General features: G+C 37.4%; 2 protein-coding genes across 2 annotated transcripts; both read right to left on the bottom strand.

Annotated features, from left to right (window-relative positions):
• Window positions 1–983: 983 nt before the first annotated feature.
• Window positions 984–8,655, bottom strand: lrit3a (info leucine-rich repeat, immunoglobulin-like and transmembrane domains 3a; the record flags this gene model as incomplete). Its single annotated transcript, XM_079249772.1, has 4 exons — window positions 984–2,017; window positions 2,189–2,494; window positions 7,081–7,547; window positions 8,540–8,655. The coding sequence occupies 4 exons, from the start codon at window positions 8,653–8,655 to the stop codon at window positions 984–986; spliced, it is 1,923 nt and encodes a 640-aa protein (XP_079105898.1).
• Window positions 8,656–11,892: 3,237 nt separating this feature from the next.
• Window positions 11,893–25,485, bottom strand: gpm6aa (glycoprotein M6Aa; the record flags this gene model as incomplete). The annotated part of the gene is made up of 7 exons (XM_079249572.1): window positions 11,893–12,045; window positions 13,046–13,111; window positions 13,845–13,921; window positions 14,413–14,566; window positions 15,548–15,704; window positions 15,918–16,110; window positions 25,449–25,485. The coding sequence occupies 7 exons, from the start codon at window positions 25,483–25,485 to the stop codon at window positions 11,893–11,895; spliced, it is 837 nt and encodes a 278-aa protein (XP_079105698.1).
• Window positions 25,486–25,873: the final 388 nt, after the last annotated feature.

Below are 25,873 nucleotides of genomic sequence, written 5' to 3'. Positions count from 1 at the left end.
AAATAATGTAAAACAAAAAGCCGAAATAACACATTTTTGTTTGTAGATATTTTTACAAGTTACAACAACCAAGGTAGTGCAGTCTGACTTGATCACCGTTACCCACCACACATTTGCATATTGACATTTTCTTCAGAAATTTAAAAAATTGAAGCATACATATTAAAAATAATTCCAGTACAGCTTAGAAAAACTTCCTTTTTAATGTTTAATCATTTGAATTTGCATTAGTGCTAGTGGATGATTTATAATGAAGATGGTGCACCTCCTGTCTCAGAATAACAATGTAACACATAACACAAATGCAATTATAACATAGCTTAGTTTATTAAAAACCAAAGTGAACAGACAGTTTTATACAAATAATTATATATAGTGGCAATATTAATAGGATGAGTCACATACTGTTTTCTATCAAACACACTGACAGTACTTTCACATCTAAGGCAACCGTTGGCTCAATCCATAAAGCAACAATGATGCTGTAGATGAGATGGAGAGTATTATGGGTCTTCCCTGATATCCCCACAATATTCATACCTGACACTTTACAACTTTGGCATTGAAACTGATCGATCACCATACACAGATCACTGACATTCTGTGTAAAGGGCCTCATTTTAAATGAAGCCCTTCCTGCATGAAGTATAAGGCTTTAGAAACGGGACATCACTTGAAATTTCAGCCCATCTTGTTTTTAAGAGATTTTCTCTATTGGAGATTTTTTTTTTTTATTAAACTGTTTCAAATATTATTAATCAAATATCATAAATCTCAGGATATGAATAATTGTCAGTGCATCACATTATTTTTTTTAAAGCCCACTGATATAATACATGACACACATTTATAAAGGTTAATGTATTATTTCATAGTTAATCTTTTTTTTTATGTGTTTGTGTATGTGTGTATGAAAGGCAGAGGGTATTTTGAATATAGTTCTAGCTGTAATGGTGTTACGGTATTGGCCATGAACTTTGACCTTAGCAGAGATATTCAGACCGTGAACTGTCACTCTTATAGGTCATCTGGGAGTCAATGCTTGACCGGGAACAAAGCAGTAGTCGCTCTGATTCATGAGTTGGTCTCCTTGCCCAGAGCTCGGTTGGATGTGTATTCAGAGTCCTTTGTTTCATTGAAATTGTCTCAAACTTGACATAGCTCTCTTTTTCTAGCTCCTCTTCATCCAAAGCAGTGTTGCTTCCCTTGCAATAGAGAGCAAGAATCTTGTAGACTAAAAGAGCAATGAGGGGCAAAACCAAAGCACAGGCGATGCCGCTGATGATGATGACTAACTGGTTCTGCCCACCATCTTCTACGTTGTCCAGAGTGTAGAAGTCAATGCAAGGATCTTTTCCAGCAGCACCACCTTTTGCTACCAGACAAACTGAGTACCTCATCCCGGGTGACAGTCCATCTAGGAGCATTTTCCCACTGCCAGCATTCGTCTCCACTGTCCTTTTAGTGTCATCCTCACCATATGGTGAATAAACTACTGTAAGTGGGTCATCATTTAATAATCCACCTGCAGTCCAAAGCAACACTGCACTGTCAGCTGTTTCCTCTACAATCTTCAAGTCTTTGATAGACTGTGATGTATCACTTTTCTTGCTCTTTTCATCTGCTGCGAGTTTTCTCCCATTTCCTCCCTGCTGATTTTTGGTTTGCTTGATCAGACCTTTCTGTGAACCATTTTCGGAGGTTGTTTTGGGCTTCTTTTGGATTCCAGCAAGTGTTGTTGATGATCTTGGGAGGACTGTGGACACTGTTAATGGAGAATTGGAAGCATTTATTGGGGGAGTAACAGTTGGGCCTTGGTTGGTTGGTCCAGTTCCAATTCCAGGCTGTGATGGAGGGATGGTGGTGCTCATGCTGCCAGCAACTGATAGAAAAATGGCAGCTTGTGCTGTGCCGGCAACATTCTTAGCTTTACAGCTGTAGTTCCCAGCATCTTTGTACTCTATTCCATGCAAACTCATGATGGACCACTTGATGCCTTCTCCAGGAGATTCCTGAACTAAATAACAGAACAAAAACATGGATATCAATACAGATTTCACTTTTGAAAAAATAGGGCTGCATGGGCAACCTTATACAAACATACAATCAAACAGCTTCCTCAAATGATTAATTTAACTTATTTTTTATTTCCAAAATAGTAAAATAAGACCAAATCTTCACATTATACCTGTGTTGTTGACTGGTGAGCCATCTGACTTGGCCCAGTAAAGAGTTGGCGTCGGAGATCCTGTTGCATCGCATCGCAGGAGAACATTACTGCCCAAAGGAGATGTGATTTTGGTTGCAGATGTCATTACTGATGGTTTTACACAGTTCTCCAGCTCAGCACGCTGAAAAAGGACTCCTGCCAGATTCTCTGGTGCGGCACAGGTCAAAAACAGATCCATCAAAACCACTGGTGTGTCAGCCATTTTGGAAATCTCAATAAGCTTGGAGATTTTACAATCGCAGAACCAGGGATTGTCCTGAAGGCCTGGAGATAGTTGGAGAGATAATTGGAGAAAAGAAATATGATTATGAGTTGATGTTGTTTTTTTTATTTTTATTATTTTGCAATAGCTCTATTGCACTTGTTGCTAATAAGTTCTATATTATTTCCTGTTTAGTGCAGAGGTAAACAAAACCCATTGGGAACAGCATTTTTAACAATAGAGACAATACAGTTCAATCTGAATTGCTTTTAAAAGCTTACTAATTATGGTGGTTCAAAGGAATGCAATAATGTCCACATTAAGGAAATATCATTTAAAGGAGTGGTTAACATTAAATAGCATCATGGCACAAATTTGACCTCTTATTTAATTTATCTTCCGAGTTTTGCTTTAAAAAATTATTACAGTCAAACCCTCTGACAGTTAATGGGGCTTCCTTTACAACATGCTATAAATACCTGATGCCACACAAAATGTAAACACGCGAAGATGTCCCAGTCCGCGCTAAGCCGTTCAGCCAGATTAATTTGTCTTAACAGTAGCAAAGCACCTTAGTTGCCTCAGGCACTCCTGCAGTTTAATACAGTTTCCATTAGCTTGGTGTTAATCTAAACATCATTAGATCAGTAACAACAAGCCCCTTTTAATCCATTTGTACTTCATAAAATAATCATTCAGAAGGTGACACTAAATTGAATCTATTTTGAATCTATTTATTAATCTATGAATTAATAATGGTAAACCCTTCTAATATTTTCAACAGAAACTTGTTTTATTATTGAGAAAAATTGCTTTTCTTAGTTGCTTCCAATTCATCTCTACTCCAGTTTTTTTTTTTTTATTAGGAAGACCAATGCACAAAGCCAACTATCTTTGTCATGCACAAGCTAACATGCTTGTACTCCATATATTTCACTTAATTTTTAATTGAAAGTGTAAATCCCATTAAGTTAAGGTTTTTTTTTTATATAAGGTTTTAAATTCTAAAGATTCTTTTAAATAATGCTTTTACTCACAAAATGTTAGTACTTAGATTGTCATCTTGCTTTTATGTCTATCCAAGCAAGAAAACACTCCTGATGACTGAAAAATTCACAATCAGATATTGTTTCTCCTGTGTTTAGTAGGAGCCAGGTTTACACAGCTTTGAATTCATACTGCCAACTTTTTGCCTTTTAACAAATACATCATAAAAATTGTATCCTTCTTTTTCATATATGTTCGGTCATCACACTGATATTTAAATTGAGATGTACAGGAGATATTTTTTACTGCTACTATGTAAAGGAAATACTGTTGTTAAAAAAGAAGTTTACTTTTCTAAAAGGTTTGTTTACCAAAAGTTTCTGAACATTTCCTCAGATAGCAGTATTTTCTTTAAATACAAAATACTTCTTTTTGAATTCATTATTGAATCTTGCAGACAACAATGTATTCCTTTCTACAATTAATTGTGATTAAGAAATTGAATTGTTACTTGCCAATAGTTGTAATAATTGCTTACCACTGACTAAAATGCCAAGCATGATGCTGTATTTGTCTTGTAGCATCTGATCTCATCAATAAGTCCACCAACTGTAATGATCATTTTTCAAGCTTTTTTACATCTAATAAAGTTATTCTGTGAGGAGTCACCCATAAGGCTTGCAAAACATGCCTCTGTAATACTGCCAGTTTTAGCTTGCAACTGCCACTTTGGGGTAGCGCTCAAAAAATAGCTTGAAGCATTGGAGCGTGTTAGTTTTGCTTTTCCTGTTGATGTTTTTGCTCTGACTGAATCATGTCCGTAGAGAAAGAAATATTAGGTTTCGGGGGGACTTCACATCTGTCTGTTCTCGCTTCATTTAGGCTCTGCAGCCTCACAGAAGAAAACAGACATGTACCTTCACAAAAATATGACCCACCTATGAAGCAGAAGGCCATTATTGCATCTCATATTAGTTTATGTAAGTACAGATGTCTTTGTTTAACAAGCCATAATGTGGTTGGGGCAAGGAAGCTAAGAATCACTTTTCAACCATGGGCTTTTGTGAGCTTCAGACCAACCTGCTGTATGTTATGCCAATAACATGACAAGTATGTAATAAAACCATGTTTAAGTTCCTTCTTGGGATTGGAAAAAAAAAAGACTTTGGTAGAGTTAGAAAACTGTCATGGTTTGAGCTACAACACGTTCTTTTTACAGAATGGCTATTTCTTTCAAAGATGCCATTTGATTAACATCCTGATTGGCTTTAAGCAGTGACATAACTTGTTTAGCTTTAGAAGTAGATCATGGTTAAGGCTAAAATACATTCTGTCATAGTTCTCAGAGCCATCTTTAACCATCACATGCTTTCACTTTCGTGACCACTACTACACACATGTTCATTTGTTTATTTATTAATTCCTTTTCTATACTGCTTAGTTCATGTCAAGGGAAACTGGAAGTTATCCCAGCAATTAGCAGGCGAGAGGCAGGGTGCACCCTGGACAGGTCACCAGGTCATCACAGGGAAACTTACATACAAAATGTAAATCCAACGTACCCAATAACCGTATCTATCTGTATGACTGTTGTTATTTATTGGGACAAAATACTACTTCAGCAAACTGAAAACTTTCACTTTTTAAATCACAAAAACAATTTTTAAACTAGACTGACTGAAGAGCTGTTTTCCTCGGGGAGTCTGGCTCAGGGCCGGACAGTTTGGTGCATTTTGGTACCCTAAACTTATCTTTGTTGTGTTTCCACTGTCAACTCTACCCTTACCTGTTTAGCATCTTATAAGCTGAATATGGACAGGTGTGTTAGCAACACAACAGCATGACATGATAGTGGTGAAACACCTTCCTAATTATTACGACATGGAACACAACACAGAAGCAAAGGATGACACCATGCAGATATCCCACATTGTGTTATTTCTAAAGAGCACGATGTGTTAAACAGCAAAAATGGTAAAGTATATTCAAACAAAGCTTTGTTTTTGCTCTTATCTTTTCACATTTGAAGAGGCCATTCTTTAAACCAGTGGATTGCACGGTGACATATCAACCCTTTAAGGTAAGATCAGTCAGATCGGAACACTTTTATAATGATCTTTCAGCTAAAGAGACAGACTAAAAGCTGGGGGTGGAGTGGGGGTGTACAATCTAGGTGTGTGTGTGCGTGCATGTGTGTGTGTGTGTGAGAAGATGTGTGTGTGTGATAAGGTGTGTATGATCAGGTGCATGTTATATATATATATATATATATATATATATATATATATATATATATATATATATATATATATATATATATATATATATATATATATATATATATATATATGTATGTATAAATATGATTTGTGTTTATTACGTAATGCACTTTTAACTTTTTCTATGAAAAGTGCTCTATAGAGATGGTTTGAAGTTTGATGATGGACCCCAATGAACAAGTTCCAAAAAGTAGGAGAGTTTCGATTGGATATATACCACCTTGTCCCATACTGAGCCAGACCCCTTGGAGGAAACATGGCTTCAAGTACACACTGGCCCATGACATTACGATGATCATCATTCATACTGAGCTGCTACACAGTGTGATACCTTATGTTCTCAAGTAGTGTTATTTAAACATTTCATTGTTTCTCAGTGTCTTTTTAGTGATCTACAAAGCATACGATGCACAGTTAAGTTAATTAAGTGAATTTGATGACCTAATTGAGTTTGTACTTGGATCCAATAAATCAAATTTAGAGTAATCAGGAATACATTTAATAATGGATAATGTAGTTATTGGTATTTGTAATTAAACTAGATACATGTTGATGCTAGAATGTTTACATGATTCCCTAATGTGCTTGCTTCTGGGTTTATGCATAATCAAAACCCTGCACAGGTACATTTCAGACTTTGACATGTTGTCTTTTTGTTTTGTTTTTTATCTTTCATGTTGTTATCTTAAAATGCATGAAAGCATTCTTGTTTTAGCTGTCAGAATATGATCTATGATTATGGTCTGTATAGACCATAATCATAGATCATTATTGCAGACCAGTAAGCCCAAACAAGCTTGATTGTTTTAATTCAAATCCAGTTCTTATACAAACCCAAAAAGTGTGACTAGACTTTGCATTGTCCACCAATTACTGTGTATGGTGCAGTCTTCAATGGGAAATCCATATGTAAATCTCTATAATTGAAGGAACTGTCGAGATCTAAACACCTATAATACTTTCCCTAAAACTAAGTCACTAACTGCCAGTTTTAAATATGTTTTAAAATGCAAAAGAAGACCCCAACAATGAAAGTCTCTGATAAGAATTTGGGAAATTTGTAAAACTGTAAAGGTCATCCTAAATGTTTCTAATATTTTTTCCAATTTACACATCAACAATCTCCACTTGTTATGCAGTTTTCATTCTGCTTTTACTTTCTAAAATACCTGATGCCCTTTTCTTATGAATTAGCTGGCACTTAGTTAGGACAGACCCACCTAATGATGGATCTACCTGTACTTAGATTAACCTGATTTGACTGTTCTCTGGCAATCACTACCTCTCAGCTAGAAGTTCCCGAGGTATTTACAAATAACACCAAAAGTGCCCTGCTTTGGCCCTAATATCCTCTAAAACCCAGACAGACATTTTCCTCTCACCTAAGATGACTTTTTGAGAGGCATTAGAAGAAACAGGTACTCCATTAAAGGGTGGCCAGATATCCATGAGATCAGATGGCAGTGTGGCTAATTTGTTGCTGGATAGATCCAAGTAAGTTATGTTGAGAAGGTAGGGAATCGCTTCAGTTGGAACGTTAGTGAGCCTGTTGTTGTGAAGATCCAGTGTCTTTAGCCTGGGCATCTCTCTGAGGGACTCCCAAGGAAAAACAGAGATCATATTTCCATCAAGCCTAAGTTCATGGAGCACTTTTAAGTTGTAGAAACTTCCAGTATCTACTGCTGTTATGGAATTGTAGGTAATCCAGAGGTATTTTAGGTCCACCAGGTAGTAAAAAGCTTCTGTTGGGATTCGCCGTACTGCTGTTTTCTCTACACGGAGTTTGATTGTATCCACAGGGACATTGACAGGAATTTCAGACATGTCGGGGTCATTGCAGAGCACAGATCTGAAAGTCAAATATAAAGTAGGAGTTAGTCATTTCATAAAGGTTGACTGAGAATTCACCCTTGTGTAAGCAGTTTGAGAAATCACATATCTGCCAGTGAGGTGTCAAAGGATTAATTTGTCCGTCCATCCATATGAGCATCATCCATCCATTCATATTTGTTGCTTTTTCTGACACACCTCTAGTTCACCTGTTGGGCATCTCCCAGATGCCAAGGTGAGAGATAACCTCTATCATCATAAACACTGCCTGATCAAGAGTGCAGAAGGGAGAGGAATCTTCATTAAATGGGGAAAAAAACACCATAAGCAGTGATATATATCTTAGAATTTTAAATCTTTATATCCTGTGTCAGACTGTTGTCAGACCTGTTATTACCTTCAGTAGCATTGCAACTGATACACTTTCACTTATGTGTAGTTTTACCACAGTTATTATCACACTTCACACTTCTCCGTGATGCCTTTAGATGCATTGTAGGATAAGGTTTAGCACTAATTGGACTAATCATGCAGAGGGAAAGTAGGTCTTCCTCCGGTATAAGGGGATTGGCACCAGGCCGCAGTACAGCACAAGTCTATTTAAATCTCACATCTTCAATTAGGGGTTGTGGGGAACCTGGAATCCATCCCAGCAATCATCCGGAAAGAGGCAGGCTACATGTCTGTGATGGACTAACAGATTGCCAGTACATCACAGACATGCTAGCTTATTTCACAATCAAAGATATGTTTCGGTGATTCTCACCAAATATGCACTGACAAAACATGAACTCTTTTTGATAATTTAGGTCCAATTACACACTAGTTTGTCTGCTTGTTTCAAAGTTGTGCTCTCCCCAATAGGTCATCATTATTTGTGAATCTTTCCAGGGAGTTTTAAAGAACAACTGCAGTTTTGTTCTTTGTCAAAGCTGTGCAAAAGAATATATAATGTATGTATATATGATGTATAATGTACAAACTTTTATGCACAATCAAACTATTTATTACCTGGTTCCAGTTCCATCAGCCCGTCCATGAAAAACACAGGTACACTGGGAGGGACAAAAGGAAAGAGCCATACTGAGGCAGCATAGGAATACATGCACACCAAGAAGTCGACGCATGATGTCACCGAACACCCCCAGAAAGCTCACATCGAGGAGATATCAGGGAAAAAGACATCCGGATTCACTGAGGGTCAAAGGAATTCTTCCAAGAAAATGAATGAAAGTAAAAATAATCTAAAAAGCTTTGCAAGTCCATAGGAGACTACGGTACACGAGCCGAGGATCTATCCTCAGTACAGGTGACCTGTCAGATTGACCGTTGGGGTGGGGGGGGGGGGGGGGGGGGGGGGGGGGTTGGAGATTAGTGAAGGATTTCAAAGGTTTGAAAGGGTTAGGGAAGCTCATCAGCAGGATACACCAGTCTTTTCCAACATGGCGCTTTTTCTTTCGGCTGCACAGCACAACAGATCAGCCATTTCCATCTCCTCTTTTGGACATGTCGTTAATTAGTTGATTTTAGAGGTTTCCCCCTCACGAGAGCAAACCATGCTTTTGGAGCAGTCTATTGGCACCTCTGCTTTTGTTAAGTCTTCCAACAAGTTTTTTCTACAGTCACAGACGCTATCTTTTCAAAATATATATATATATACATATATATATATATATATATACATATATATATATATATATATATATATATATATATATATATATATATATATATATATATATATATATATATATATATATATATAGATAGATAGATAGATAGATAGATAGATAGATAGATAGATAGATAGATAGATAGATAGAAAGACAGATATATAGTGTTTTTTTTTTTCTTTTTGTATACCTAATTGAAATTTCTCTGCTCAAAGTGGTCCTCAGATGCAAATGTATTACTTAAGTGTAAGGTGTATAAGAAGTTTGAAAGAGTGCAGTCTGGTACTGTGGTGCAAAATGTAATCTTACCTGATGATTTATTACCTGACTATGTGGATCAGTGGCTTTGGACTGGGAGCCAAATTCAAGCTGCCAAGACAGGCTGACAGTAGTGTAACCCTCTCATGAGCTTTGCACAGTGTTTGTTTCTTTTTTTTCTTTTTTTTAAAATTGTATTTACATTGATATATTATGTTTTAGCTTATGAGCATGACAATGTCTCTCAAAAGCACTTGTACATGCAAAGTTCCAAACTTATAGTTGTTTTAATCCTCTTGACTTCATTCTTAAAATTTTCTGAAAATTTTAAACGTAATAAAAATGTGTTGCTTTGATTGGTAGTTTTCTGTCTTTGTCTTGAATCTGACAAGCTTTACAAATGATTTGGTTTGGAATGACTGAGGAAATAGAGACATCTAGTGTTGTAATGTTGGTACTAAGATTTTTTCAATAGGCATTTTTTAAATGTAGCTGATTGCCATGCCATTGGTCCAAACAGAATGATCACTTACCATCAAAGCACAAGGGACATTAGAACATTTATTAACAAGTACACAAGTGAATTTTATTTATGCAAGCAAATTTGATCATACAGGTCAAATAAGCCACTTCAAGCTGTTGGCACATGAATGTACAAAACAGATTTGATTTAAAGCCTGCTACTAAGCATCCGTAGTGAAAGTACAAAAGACTAATACAAGGAGAGAGCTGAAAGCCTTTTTTTTTCCGATCATTACTGAGTAAATAACGTTAAGTATCAGCTTCAAGACATGGTTGAAAGCTCATCACAAACTAAACAGACACAACTCAAAGACTACAGTCTCTAAAATCAGTAGCATAATGCAGAAAGCGTGGAAGGTTCAGTACTGCACATATAAACAAAAGGGTTGATCCAGCAAAAGTGTGAAAATGAAGAAGTGAAATAATGTCATTTTTGAGTCGATGAGACTATACTGATGCGTGTTCATGCCACGAGAAAAACATCTAAAGTCACAGTTTTTAGTAACAGTACAGTTATCCAACTTTAAGTTGAACACCAATGCGCTTACATCTAGAGAGAGCACAGAAATGGTCAAATGAGTGCAAAAAAAAAAAAAAAACCTAGCTTTGAGAAATACTGATTTAAGAAGAAAAAGAATGACTAGGCAATGAAGTGACAGGCCACCTCTGTAGCCATGTGGCATCAGGATGTGTAGATACTCTCATGAACAAAAAAATTACTTCAACACACACTTTAATAACTTTTCATGTCTCCACCAAGGAGTGCCATTACACTGATGACTTGTCACCAGGCTTTCATTCCATTTGAAATGGATGAATTCAGATTGGACCCATGTTTGCCTTTTCTCGTGGGAATCATCTTTAAATATCAGAGCAATATATGTTTGATATATCAATATATACACTGCAAAGTTTAGCATGACCAAAATCTTGGTATTTATAAAGTTTCGCTGTCAAGAATTTACACTTGGATCATGAGAGCATGTGCTTTAGTGGCTTGTGATTCAAAGACAATGGCATCGTATTTAAAATGCATTTCAATGACAAGTTTATTATCAAATAACCCACTATTTACCTGTAGTTGGCCAATCTCATCTTTGAAGTCTTTTATAAGTCAGTATTTCCTGTTTTTTTTTTTTAACAGGCTTGGCACATCATGCAAATATTTGTTTAACATTGAATTGACATTAATTATAATGTCGTCATGCTGTTTGTACAACTCAAATAGAAAAACAGATTGAATTGCTTTCAGCTGAAAGTGGTCTTAATCCCTGGAAATACTGGTATGGCAAGAGTTTACAATTCCTCTTAGTTGTGAGATTTCAAATATTTTCAAAACTAACCACTCATTCGCATACAGTACATAGTTCTTGAACATGTAATCTCCAGACACACTACATGAGAAATGTGCTTGAAAACCCTTTGAAGCCCCTGTTGACCCTCTCACAAAATCAGCAAAAATAAATTATGCATGAGAGCAAAATGACTCTTAGTATCAAATAAAAACAAAATAATTATACACAATGTATTTGAAATAAAAATAAAAAAAGCTGAAATACTACTGCTACCTCTAATTCTACAAAATACACTAAAACTACTATCAGCACTAAACGACTCGTATTCAAGAGTAATACAACTGCCATAATGATAATCATAACACCATCCATGAGAGAGGTAAAGGGGCTTTTTTTCATTTAAAATGCTGCTTGTGACTGAGGAGCTTTGTGACGCACCCCCACCCCCCCAGACCACACTGTCATATGACGCACCAGTGACATCAGCTGTGGCGAGGGCCCAAGGCGCCATCCGCCCCCCCTCGGGAGGGGATGGTAGAGAGAGACAGATAGAAAGAAAGAGGAGAGACAGAGGGAGAGAGGCCGGAGTGGCAGGGGCCAGGCCTCACGCTGCTCTTTATGTGTAGGCATTGAGACGCTCCTTGGAGCGCGTGGAGTGGATGTCATGAAGCTCCTGCTCCTCCTTTGATTTGATGTCCTCGTACTTCTGCATCCGGCAGGCATCCTTAACATAGGCCCAGTTGGCAGACAGCACCATCAAGTAGTGGATCTGTGAGGGAAATATTGTGAAATGAGAACCTAATACGTTCTAATATTTACTGGTAATTATTGATTTTGCATAATGTTATTTATAGTGTTGCAAAGTGTAACTAGGTTGGCTTTAAAAGTAACAGAAAAATAAAGTCTGTTCCAGTTGTCCACCAGGTGGCAGCATAATGCCTTATGTGGTTTTGTGCTTGTGTTACCATGGCAATTAGGACTATAATGAACGTATTGTGCTTTAATGGGGTTGAAACACTGCTTCTTCTTCTTCTTTTTTTTTTTAAATTTTTTTTTAAATTTATTTTTTTATTTACCAAGAATGACAGTTTAATGGATGCACTGCTTTTTTTTTTGGGCCAAAATGCAAAGAGACCAGTTCAAACATGATACGTCTTGACGTGACTCGTATTTATTTTTTTTAGTTTTTCACCTTTTTTCATGCAGTCTATTGATAAATCTACCCTACTTTCAAGATATGTTTTTTCACTCTTTCCATTTGTGGGTTAGATGATTTTATTCTGACCAGCTCATAAGGGAGCTTCACCCTGATAACATTTTCACATACAATTTGCACCATCATCCCTGACTAGCATTTCACTTTCTGTTACTTAGAAAATGGCTCCCTACAAATTACTGAGTGATGTTTGCAACAATCTCTGTGCCTTTCTTCTCCTTGTTTCTATGACAACGGCATGACATGCTCGCCGCCTCCGAAAAAGGGAGGGAGACAAACCCTGTCTTCTTTCACTGCGCCAAAATGCCTTCTCTCCTTTCTCCAGATATTCTCTCACAGGCAAACACAAGCAGCCACAGCAAAATGCCACTCGTTTCCCAGCTACATTTGTTCCCCTCAGTTCCCTGATCATTTCTCCAAGTGGAGCACATTCTTTTATTTTATTCTTTTATGATGAGAAACTGCTTGAGCCAGTATAAATGCCATTTGGTATCTGTATTTAAAGAGCTTCATATGTGATGTTTTGGAGAGCATGATGAATGTGGTGTCTCACCATGGCAATAACAGCGGCTCCTGCACCAGCGAGAGCACAGATGAACAGGTGGAACGTCATGTCCAGCTGTATTAAAAATAAATCAGATTACATTAGTCTGCAGTGCTTACAAGACATCTTTTCCAGGCAAAACCCCACCTGGAAATAAAATGTAACCATTCAGTCAGTGTTAAACATCCAGACAATGTTTACACCTCTAAGTTCATTCCAACATGCTTGAGTCCTTTTATATCTGAAAATATAAAAGATTTTATATCTAAAATGGTTTAATTTTTCTGAGTATAAATGAAAAAAATATTTTTACCATCTTCTAAAGTTTGTTTAATTTGGGAATAAAGGGACTCTGTGTTAAATATGTGAAGAAACTACTTAAACTACAGGCAAAGTTAGAACAATTTCTGCTAAGCTTAAAGACAAGTCTGATGAGAGAGATTTGCAATAGTTTATAACTTGATTCATCTTCAAGTCAACAGGGTTAATGTTTATAATTCCAAGTGAGAAATTATTCATTTTACTGAATACTGTATGTGTTCCTGTGTTTAAACAAACATGCACTGACACACTGTAAAGTGACAAGCAAACAGATCATTTACCAGCCACACCAGACCTGTCAGGTCATGTGAGATCATGTGTAGGTAGTAATACTACAGGCAAGTTTGTGTCTGTGTGTCTGTCTGGTGAGTCATGGTAGCGATTTGCTTTACTTCCTGCTAGATATCTATCAATCTTCTAAATATTGTCAGTGATTATTAACATTTGATGATAATGAAATAATTTTTTTTTTTTTTTTTTACCATACCTCATTAGATTCACACATCTTGTAGAATTTCTCAGATCCAGCGCACACAGCTTTCACCTCAGCAAATGGCACAATACCTAAAATAATTGAGTATGTTTATTATTCAGACATAAATGCCAAAGTGAAACGATATAATAGAGAGCAGAAACAAGGCAAAAAACTGGTTGCAGCTGATTAATGAGCACCAACACAACATACCAATAAAGTTTTACTCATATGAGTTTAATGTCATGGTGGCAGCACAGATAGGTTGCTGACACAGGCCTGGTATCAGCGACTGTTGGTGCCTAATGGTCTGAAAAAGGTGGTGCTAATTTAAAACAATGAGCCATGCACATGGACATAAATGATGGATTTTAATACTGGGTTCATGACACTGTTATTTCAAGTCTTAAGAGGAAAAAGCAGGTTTTAAAGTCATATTTTCCAATAGATAAGACTCCTTACTGTCAGACCATATAATTTCTAAAAGGTGGCTTCTTGAACTTGATTTATCAGATACCTTTCAGAGACACCCTTTGGCACAGACTTGGGCAAGGATAACAAAGAAGAGAATACCAATCTTTACCATACTGGCGAGGATCCAGACAGAGAGGGGCTCCTTCCAGCACTGTGGCATTTTGGCAAATGTTCCAGATGTTAAAATATATAAAGACAGGAATGGAGGTAAAAGCAGTCACTCCAAGCCAAGCCAGCATGAAGATGTAAGTCAGCATAATGAACTGAAAGAGAAGCAGAGGACAGCTGATCAGAAACTATTACAGTCGATGACACAGAATTTTGTTGTATTTTGATTTATTTTTTTATATGTCTTTTGCTGTAATGTGACCTTGGATGTCATGAAAGGGGGTTAAAAATTTAAATGTTTTATTATTATTATCATTATTATTATTATTATTATTATCATTATCATCATCATCAACATCATCATCATAATCATTATTATTATTATAATTAGTATTATTATTATTATTATTATTGTTGTTGTTGTTATTATCACAGTTATTATTTGTATTGATACTACTATTAATAATGATAATAATGATAATAAGCCATTTGATTTGAAAAATGTAAAACTGAATATTAATTTTCACATAAGATTAAAAGTATGATCAATTTTTTTTTCCAGTTGTAGCTTCAGCTGCCAAATAACTTTTTTTTTTTTTTTTTTGCTTTTTTTGCCCTGTGATCCCTTCTGCTATGAAGTGTTCCAGAGCTTATTTGTCTTTTTAAATGTTTCTGTCAACTAAATGTTTTTTTTAAAAACATATTATTAATATTATAATGTATTGCAACCAAACAAATCCCCCATTTTTGTTAAAAACTGTCTGAAGCACATATTGTAAAGTACTCTTAAGTTCTACAGCTGATTAGAGTACTGAGGAGTTAAGTAGTGCCTTCTGAACAGTTTATGTCATATATCTTGGCAGTTATTAAGCTAACTTTCTTTCCCTTTTTCAGTGAAAGTGTATCTGCTGTATGCACTGGTAATAAGTGCAGGAATTTGTGTAGTTGGAAATGCCATGAATGCTGTCAGCTGGAACCTTTGCCTGCTCAGCCTTCAAGGGAAACCCTCAGAAATGACCTGACATTTAGACTGTGTGATTACCTCCATTTCTTGAAAAGTGCATGCTAAAGTATCCTTGGACTAGTAGTAATAAGCTGACCTAATTCTGAGCTTAACACAGTTAATGTGGTCTTACCCAAGCGCTGACACAGCGTCCGCATGTGGTGATCTTGAAATCTCCATACAGATCTTTAATTGCTCCACTGGTGAAGAATCCTTCCACCATCAGCAGGATGCCATAGACGAAGAAAGCCGATGCAATACCGTAAATCACGTACTTGATGATGTCGATCCTGCATAATGATCAGAGAACTACTGAAAGCATTCACAGGAAAAAAGTGCAGACATGCAAAATATACCCACAAATAAAGACAAACATTGAACCAGGGGTCAGGTTTTGTCCTTTAGCATGGTTGAAAACAAGAAAGTTTAGGCATGTTTTCTCCTTTTAAAAATCCGACAATGTGTTCTCCATTAACAAACCAGTCTGAACCTTTCTCACTCACATGGTGAAGACATCCAGTGTGTCCACCGGGCTCCTCACCACCTCAAAGTAGTTCTGGAGGATAGTGACAGTGCCAGACAGGGCTTCATGTCCGCAACCACAAAACAGGGCCACACCCGCATACAGCAAGATGGTGGCTATAAGAGAAGGGTATGGGATCCCACCCAGGCATTTGATGCAGCATTCAAGGCACCCTAAAACACAGAGATGAATGAGTTAGTCAACATAGACAGCAGAACAGAAAGTAAAAAAAAAGCAGAATTTTCAAAGTGAGATGAGACTATTTTCTGGAACATTGAATTATTCAGCAAAACATTGCCAGTGGGGCAGATGCACCGGCGTGCCGCACACTTAAAAGCTTGGTCAAGAGACAACTATGCATGCATGGCAGAGCAAAACATGAAAACTTTACTGAGATGGATTGAGGTACAGAGCCTCCTGCTTTATAGACAACTGATCTGGTTATGCACCAACTGTCAGAGTACTCAAGACACCAGAATGTAATATTTAATTGCAACTTTCCCTTTGTGTAAACATTCGGTTGGATCACACTTCCACACTTTATTTTATACATTCAAGCATAATTTGTACAGTCAGCTGTTCAGCCCTGCAGATGACACTGACATTTTTTCAGCATTAACACTCTAAGCTTTACATAGAGTTCCTGACCTTTAACCCTGTTCTGTTTTTGTCCAGCCTGCTGGCCCATGGAGACCTTAAGGTGACTAATGGCTGCTCAGTTCCAGCTTCAATCTCCTGTCGCTAAGATTGCTCCTAGAGAAGCTCACTCTGTAAATGTGTGAGACCATGTCAACATGAAGTGCTAAGATTCACAATTTACAACTTGTAGTTGTGTTTTTGTGAATGTGTGTGTATTTTCGGCTGCTTTCTCAAAGAAACCAAAATCAAGCTTATTTCCTGTAGAAGAGCAGAACAGGTCTGGTCTTGCAGTGCACTGCAGCATATTAACCAACCAGACACATTTTTCACAAAACCAGACCAGACTAAATCCTTTGGTAACTCCTCATCCACACACATTTACAGAAATAGAGATTTGCTTCCTGAACATATAGTTTAAGTCAAGGTCAATAATTGCACATAAAAAATGCTAATTTTCTTAAAAATAAACCATTCCTCTATATTGGTTACACACTGATGGTTACCTATGATTGTATTAATCAGCATAATGCACTACTGTCTTGTTCTGAAATAGTTTTGTTATCAGCTCTAGCGCTTATAAAGGCAACCTAGATGTTTTCAGCTTTTTCAGCATTAGTCTTTTGCAGATATCTCATTGTCTCATGTTGCAAAGCAGAAGTCACAGCAATATCTCTCCCCTTCTCAACTCTCTGCTTTTGACTCTCACCCAGACCTGAGCTGAATACCAAGTAGCTGGTCTGCCTGCTGGGCTGTGCCGAACACTCAGATGCTTGGTGCAGCTCCGACTCTCACCCAGGCTCCATCATCTGCAACTTCACTGACGCTTTCCGCTGCTGGACTGTCTTTTCTGCATCTTTACTTAATATTTTAGCACTTTTACCCAGATAGGAGCTTGCTGGACTGAGCTGTTTCCCAGTCACCTGTACAGCATTTCAAACACATAATGCATTACTGTGTTGTTTAGTCAGGGAGGTGCCTGGATTTATGCTCATTTAGACTTGAAATAATTTTGGCAGTTCTCTTAGAGATTATTGATGTTTCCTACCTTTACTTTCTGCAGAATGCATCATCATGTGATCATGAATTTGTCTTTTTTTGTTTTGCTTTTCTTTATTTATCCACTTTTTTTTTGCTTACAGTGCAGTTTTACTCATGCACTAATAGATCAGAAATATAATCATCTTTATAACAACATAAACTCAGACTTTCTTTAATGCAAAGAGCTTTATCAAAATGTAAGGTCAAAAGACAAACAAAAAGCAAAAAACTTGCACTTCAACTTGCTATCCAACATGATGGTGTTTCAGCCAATCAGATAAATGCAAGCAAACATTCCTGGCTAGTTTGCAATCTCAATGTCCTGTTCTATTCCTTATCATTAGACCACAGTGTCAAATATTTGCTTCAAGATAGTTTTTCAGAGAAATTCAGAGTATTCTAAATATATGTACATTCCAGTCAAAGCTCTTTTGCTTAATATGGGCTTGAAATCACAATATATAGCCAACTGAAAAACAACCCTCACCAACCCAGCTTTGTTTATTTATTTTATTTTATTTTATTTATTTATTTCAAATATCCTTCAAGGTGGAAAGTGATCTGTGACCACATCTTCCTTTGGATTCATTATCTGGAGTTGCTTTATCTTTTCAGGAAGCAGGCAGTGACAAGATGTATTGATTCAGGGCTGTTTACTGAGAAGACGAGCGTGAGCGATAGAAGCTAGTCGCATTTACCCTCCGTGCTCTGGGTCAGGAGCGTCTGTACGGTCATCTGAGGTATTAACCAGCATATTCAAGAAAATATTTTATGAATTTTCATGCAGTACTGATGTATCAAAATACAATTTACTGTAGTATACTCAGTTAATCTTATATTTATGTTACTCTGGGACAATTATTAGCTCAACTAGCTTTCAGAAGGGAGAGGAGTTATTTTGCAAGATGATGAAGTTGACTAATGCAGGCTTTCCTTCAGTCATCTTTAACACACGCTGGTGATATTTGGTACTGTTTGTGTGTGCCAGTGTGGGAGATGAGTGGGAATATAAATGATTTATGTCCCGGACACAGTCAAGTTTTATTACCTTTCCATAATTTACATTTCTGCACACAGATTACACCCGCTGCAGTCAAAATCTAACTGCTTTTTTTTTTTTTTTTTTTTTAAATATATCTCATTTTCCCTGAGGCACAGTCAAGTCAGTTATCATCAATGTTTCTTACTGACCTAAATAGAACTGGTTACTAGTTTGCATTATTAAGGCTTCTGAGTTAAGATAAAATAATGTCTTCTACGTGACTTGACTGTAAGGAATCGTTGTTTCTATGGAAACAGTTGAATGAAGTTACACGGCCTGACTTGAGCCTTAGTGGCTGGATGTAACAACATAGATGTTTTATTCATGGTCAGCTCTTAATTTTGTCGAAATCCTCAGTGTCAATTAAAAAAAAGGAAAAGACTAAAATAAAATATGATTTCATTGGCAGGAAAAGATGCCATCCTGGTGAACATGGATGTGAATGGAGCAGGGTAGGATCCTCCTCTCATGCACCTGTTTTTCAGCTAATATGTCTCTCTATGTTCAGTAAATAGTAAATAAGAACAAGGAAGATGTGTTTACAGTAGCTTCAGAATTTCCAATAGCAGTCAATGTCACATTTCTCCTCTGTAACGATTCGTTGAGCTTAAATGACTACAAGGTTAGCCTGGTGAAAAACAGTTGTGCTTACTGGCTGTGAGATGCTAGATGCTTGATTCATTATTTAGAACGGCACAGTACAGCAGCACACAAGCCTCTCATGTTCATTATTCATGCCTTTTGCTTAACATTACCTTCAGCAATACTTAGGAGTGATAAAAAGAAAGAAATTCCATGCTTAATAAGGGGTGGCAAGTGTTTCACTTAATTTTATAAGGTGTAGTACTATTTGTCTTTTGAAGTACTCGCAGAAAGTCAAGTTGTGAACTTGGTGCTGAGGTGATTTGAGTGGACCAACATGGTGTGGGCACATTTTATGTTAGGACTACCCTCACAACTTAAAATGTTTAAAAGTGATTTTTGTTTTTAAAAGCCCTCCAAATACACATGTGTTATATTTGCTTCCTTCTGAATGTTAAATGTATTTTTTAAGACTAAAACATGGATTATATATATTTGATTTTAAACAAAGTGAGACAGGATTTCAGTAAACTGTGGATTTAGATATTCTATCCTCACACAAATAAACCTCTGTTAAAAAGAAAAGTGCTGGGGGGGTAAAGCCTCCGTGACCCAAAATACTGCAGTCCCAATCAACAGAAGGCGTCTCCCTAATACAAAGATCAAGGTTGACCCCCTCCCAGGGCCCCTCCCACCTCCCACTTCTCCTCCATCTGTCAGTGTCATATCTGACAGGCAAAAGAACACACATACTCAGATTCTCTCTGAGAGTTTACAACCTCATCTCTGGGTGAGGTTATGCTTAAATAATGCTTGGTGCTAAATGACGTCCATCAAAGGGAAGACGGCTCAGGAGGACAGTTGGGGTTAATTAATGAGGGATTTCTTTATTTTTTATGACTCCAGTGAATTTGAATTTTGCTTGACCAAATTACGGATCATGCAGCTGTAAAAGTAATAAATGTCCGTTCCATGTACTCAAGTATATTAGTGTAAATCTGTAATCCGAACATTTTAATGGCTCACACAGGTGTGGTTTATTTCTCAGCTTTGTTATTTTTATTGAATTTTCTTTTCACATAACTCAAAATCTTTCCACATCTCACATTTATACTGAGATAAAAGAAATGAATTTGGCCTAATTCTCATGAAAAGTTCCATGAGTCACTAATTAAATTTTATTTTTGTCATTGCTGCTGTAATCAAACTGAGAGCATCTGTTCGCTTTCCACTGTGGCTGTGATGTTTGGCATCAATGCCCCCTAACCCCCTGTATGTATGAAACAAGCTGAAGGGAAAAACTTTCTTGCCTTTCAGTATTTTTTAAAGCCTGCATTGAGCTGTTAATCCAATGTGACATTATAGCATGACATGTAAGTCACAAGCCACGTCAAGCACATTCTGTTTGTTGCGTCTACATATTTTAACATGTCCTTTTATGGAAATTAAAGACACATGAAATGATTAGGGTCAGGGGGGTTAACGTTCAGTTCTGGGTCTTATTCATCTGGACTGCTTGGCATGAAATGACTAACGAAAGCAGAACAAGACTTGCAGTGTTGTATGTGTCATTTTATTTAGGATTAAGGATGATTGAGCTTTTATTTGTTACACAACTCTCAAAGCAAGTCAGCAAAATAATTTTAGTTATGTGAAGAGTTGAGTGAAGAGAAAGTGAAAATATTTATTCCACCATTAACACCTCACAAAATAGGACCTGTCAGAATCTGACAGCTTGAAAGTGTAACTCAATAAAATCCAAATCCAAAAGTCAATAGAAACACTTTTCATGTAGTTCTTCACTTTTTTTTTTTTAAAAAAAAAAGCTAGACACTGTGGTATGGCACTCTGTTTATATTTTAATTTAAAAAAAATAGTCCAAGAAAAATAAAAAAATTTACATTAACATTTCATCTTGTGCAGTCCTTTAAGAAGTGGAATTTTAATAAAACTTTAGGTAAAGGAAATGACACTGAATATGATTGATAATCTGATTTTATGTGAGATGCATGTTGACTTTTCTTGCACCACAAGGCATCCAATCAGACATAATTTTTGCACATACAGCCAGCAATCATTAGTGCTTGTTGCAAGAGGAGTCCTATGTGGGGGTGGGGTGGCAGTGGGCCCGTTCAGAGCAAAAGAGAGAGAGCGAGATCTAAGTTGGGGGATGGTGAGTCTGTGTCATTTCGAGGGTAATGGGCGTATACTCGTCTCGATGCTTTCCTTGTTCCTTTTAATGCAGCCTCCCTCCCCTCCAGCAAGCAGGTTTTTTTTTTTTTTTTTCAAGCTCCCCCATCTCTTCTGCGCATGTTTAATCAACCAGTATGGTTGCCATGTCAACCACAGCGCGAAATCTGAGAATAGACCGGGTACTTCAGAGCCGTGACCCACTTACTGTATGTCAACAAATTCAGTGGGACAATAGAGAATGAGAGACATTACACACATAACCCCCAAGGGCAAAGAGTATGTTACAGACCAGATCCAAAGGGCTCAACCACTGATTTCCTTTCTTTATTTCTGCCTCTTTTTTTTTTTTTTTTTACAGAGAGATGGGAGAGTCTGAACAGGAGTGTGTAACGGCAAAGTGAAAGATGTGTCCTTTCTCCAGCTTGACTTCAGGAACTGAGGGGCAAATGTCAAAAACTTAACACAAGCTGCAAGGAATCTGGCGCTTTTTGTTTCTACTTTTTAGCTGTGCAAGTAAACCTCTTTCCTGGATGAAATGAGCTTAAATGTCTTGTTCGCCAACACGAAAGAATGTGGGGATTTAAGTCACAGCTCCCAAACAATGGATCACAATTAAGGCCTGTTCTCAGTGTTAAATGTGCAGTCTGTGCTGTATTCTTTCAATTTTACTTGGAAAACACGAATATATTGGTAAATTAAAACGTAACTTATTCAAGCTATGGTTGTAAAGTGATCAATGGGAAAACCTCTTTAGGGTATACACATGACAAAAACTCACCGGAGGAGATGTAATTGGTAGTATTTCTAAGCAAAACATGCTAAATCACAATTATGCCAACATTACGCATTTTATCATTTATCCTCTAGGTGAATGAGCATATTGTTGTTAAACGTTTTTAAGTAAGTTTTTGAACAATAACAAGAAGTCCCTCTGAAAGTTTCCACTAAAACCTCCAAAAATATCAGAGGAACAATTGGTGGAACTCCCCTGACTTCTTCTGGGTCAGCATGGGCTAGGATTCAGAACAGTCAGATAGAGAAGGGGGTGTGCACGTACACAGAAAAGTCATAGATAAAGGCCCATCATGCAGGCAAATACTGGACACAAACTTTCCAGTATTTGGAGAGTTTGTGGTTTATTATTTTAGCCTTCTGTAAGAAGAAGAACGCTTAATACTAATACAACTACTTCCATTACTATGACTGAAAATTATCATACTCATACTCATAATCATAACCATAATAAATGATGAAACAACACAATAAAATCATTAAATGTCTGAGAGTTGTGTTGTGCTTGTTATATTTATTCCATGTTTTTTGACAGAAACTCACAGATGACAAAAATATCAATGAGATGTTCAACTTGTGACCACTTGCTAAGTCAGAAGCCTGATCAAACCCATCAAACAGAAGGACAAGCTGTGCTTTGCAGTGGAGATTCTTGGCTTGAGAAGCACTAACAGGTGTGCCTTTCTCAGTTTTTCCATTGAGCGTCTATTAGCACACTGGGTGTGAATGATATCCAAAATGCAGTTTGGTTGATCAGCCAATAATATTACCCATCATATGCTCATTTTCAGAACTGAGATGCAAAAAACTAATAGTTTCAGTCACCTGTTTACCACAGCGGAAGCCTGCTAGTTAAGGGTGTTGGTTTGGCCTCCTATTGTGCTTGGACACTTTTGTACATGACAGTCCACTCCCACATTTGGCCAGCATATGAGGTGAGCAGTGCCCACCTGGTGCATCTGACTCATAATCTGAGATTTGCAGCCTCAAAAGAGGAAGACAGACGGATACTAGCGTGCTGTGAGTGCACTCAGTGACACCTGCAACCCCTCAGAGGTGGAAGTACCTACTAACTAATGATTTTTTTCAACTTGGATGGTGTCTACAACTTGAATTTTCAATATTTCTGTCGCAATTTTCTTATAACATTATCATTTGCAAGATACACAGAGTCTATAATATGAACTCATGTACATTTCAACAATAGTCCTTTCTTAGTTAAAAATTGTAGTGTGATATCTACTTTGAAGTGACATAAAGTGGTCATAACCATGTCTAAATACATGTTTAGAAATCTGCTGTGCAATCTGCTTGCATGAATGTCTTCTCATGTCCTGACACGATGTTTTGTGGATAGAAGTTTGCACTGTAGAATAATCACAATAACAGAGGGCTGACTCCTACTCCTCCCTGAGATGAGCAATGATTCTTACAAGCGATTGCAGGATTTCACAGAAAGATAGTCACGAAATCAAAGTGACACCGATGAAAATGTGAAATGATGGCTTCAGTGTTTATCTTGCCTCTGATGAGAAGTCACTCTATATGAAAAGGAGCTGACAAGTCAATCATTTGAAGAAAAGATGCACTAAGGAACTTAAGAAATATTTTTTTGCTTGAGTCTGAAAAGAATCTGAACCTCTCTTTTCTTTTCTTTTTTCTATTGTTGTTCAATTGTGATCTAGACAAGCAGTCATTAGAAGTGTTTTCTAACGTCATGACACAGCTTTTAGCAGTCTTTTCCTTCAACTTGACATGAATCAAAATTATTCAGTTGCTTGTTGGTGTGGAGCACATAGGATGTCCAATCAGAACAAGTGTCTTACACACTTCTGTCACCTTTCGACAAATCTTTTGCATAAATGTTGTTACAATATGTCAGTTAGATGAAGGTGCATGAAAAATCAATACCTGAGACAATGTCACAGGAAGAAATTCATTTTTGATGCATCATGTGGGCACATCATTAATGGGAGTAGTATGTCACAATGGGGTAATCAGTGTGTAAATTCTAGCTTGTGTCTCATAAGAATGGGCTGGGCATGCAGAAATGTATGCACGATTTGCTCGACTGCATCTTCCATGTGGGTTGGCATTTGTGTTTGTGGTTCATAGTCACATTTTTTATGTAATACGTCTCACACCTAATCTGTGCAGTTTGCAGCACTCCTTAAAGAAATCTATATCATAAAACATTTCATTGGTCATTTCCCTACGTTCCCATCAAGCTGTCACTGTTTTGCAGTGGGGGTGTTTCTTTTCCCTCCCTTAACTTAACTGTATGCTAGTGTGCCTCTGCACCCTGTTTTAGTCCCTTCCCCTCCCACACTCAGACACTGAACTATTCCTGTGTTACTTAAATGTAATCAGCCAGAGTGGGTGAAGAGAGAGTGGGTAATGACTACACTTGGTCAGTTCCATGGCAACTGCTTCCGCTCCTGTGTGAAACAGAGTGGTGCAGCAAGGAGGAGAAGAAGAAAATACAAACACATGAAGTCATGACTGTCATGTAAAGTTAATCTCAGAACAGGGACAGTAGAGGTACAAACCAAGGTGTTTTTGACATGAAACCAATATACTTTCAACATGTGTTCGTGAGATATCAAGATTTCCCTAATATTTAAGACTTTATTTATAATATTGCAGTTCACTTGGACATGAAGCACTCCCTGCCGCTTGAGTTCCCAACCATATATTGAATCATTCATGCAGGGGGGAGTGGAATGATGGGGGCGTGAGGTATAAATAGCTATTTCACCTTGCACAAAGAAAACACAGCCCATTTTAAATGAACAAAACAAGAAGCTCTCCTGCATGAAATCCAAACGTTGCCTCATGATGCATCGTCTGGGTGTTTGGATAAAACAGTACCTGTGAGCTGACAGATAATGAGTACAGAAACCTGCTTCAGTTTTATCTCTCTTCGTGTTTTTATGTCAGTCTTCATGACATACGATAAAAGCCTTATCAAGCAAACAAAGGCTGTTTGGCTGTCGCTGGAGCAGCTCACACCCCTCTGACTACCCAAACAACACATACTGATGTACGTTTTTCACTAGAGAACTGAACTCAATGGACAAAGGAATTACCGCAAGCAGCTGCTCTCCTGTTCAGTGAAATAGCTAACATTTATGCAGACACAGCTGACACTGACACAACCCATTCAAATTGACCTAAAAAAAAAAATCAAAATCAAGACAAAAATGCAAAGAAATGCTTTCTTACCTTTCTGGGTCTGCCCTTCATCCATGTCTTCTTCCATCGTGCTGATCCTGCTTTTGAGTCACTTAATAGTTTTATTAAGAAAAAAAACCTTTATTGAGTTGCACGTTTAAAACCTTATTTATTTCAGGAATAATCCACAAAAGTACCTCCTCTTTGAATCTTTTGTCTCACCTTCCCTCTCTCTCCCTCCCTCTCTCTCAGTGAACCTAGTGAACGCTGAGATTGGCTGTCAGCTGTCGTTTCTGTCAAGCGTCTGGGCGATGCAAATGATCACTGAGTCTTTGTGGTACTGTCCATTGCGAGCTGCCGTGTCAAGTGCTGAGAACCTCCTTGGTCCCTGTTGGAAGAGGGGGAGGAGGAGGAGTAGGGGGGCACGGCTTGAGCAGAGGGTGGTCTCTATGGTAGGCAGGAAAGCGCATGTGTAA

This window comes from Telmatherina bonti, assembly GCF_933228915.1.
Source record: "Telmatherina bonti genome assembly, chromosome: 12".
NCBI lineage: Eukaryota > Metazoa > Chordata > Actinopteri > Atheriniformes > Telmatherinidae > Telmatherina > Telmatherina bonti.
The sequence above is the reverse complement of the archived record's forward strand: the minus strand, read 5'-3'. Positions and strand labels throughout refer to the sequence as shown.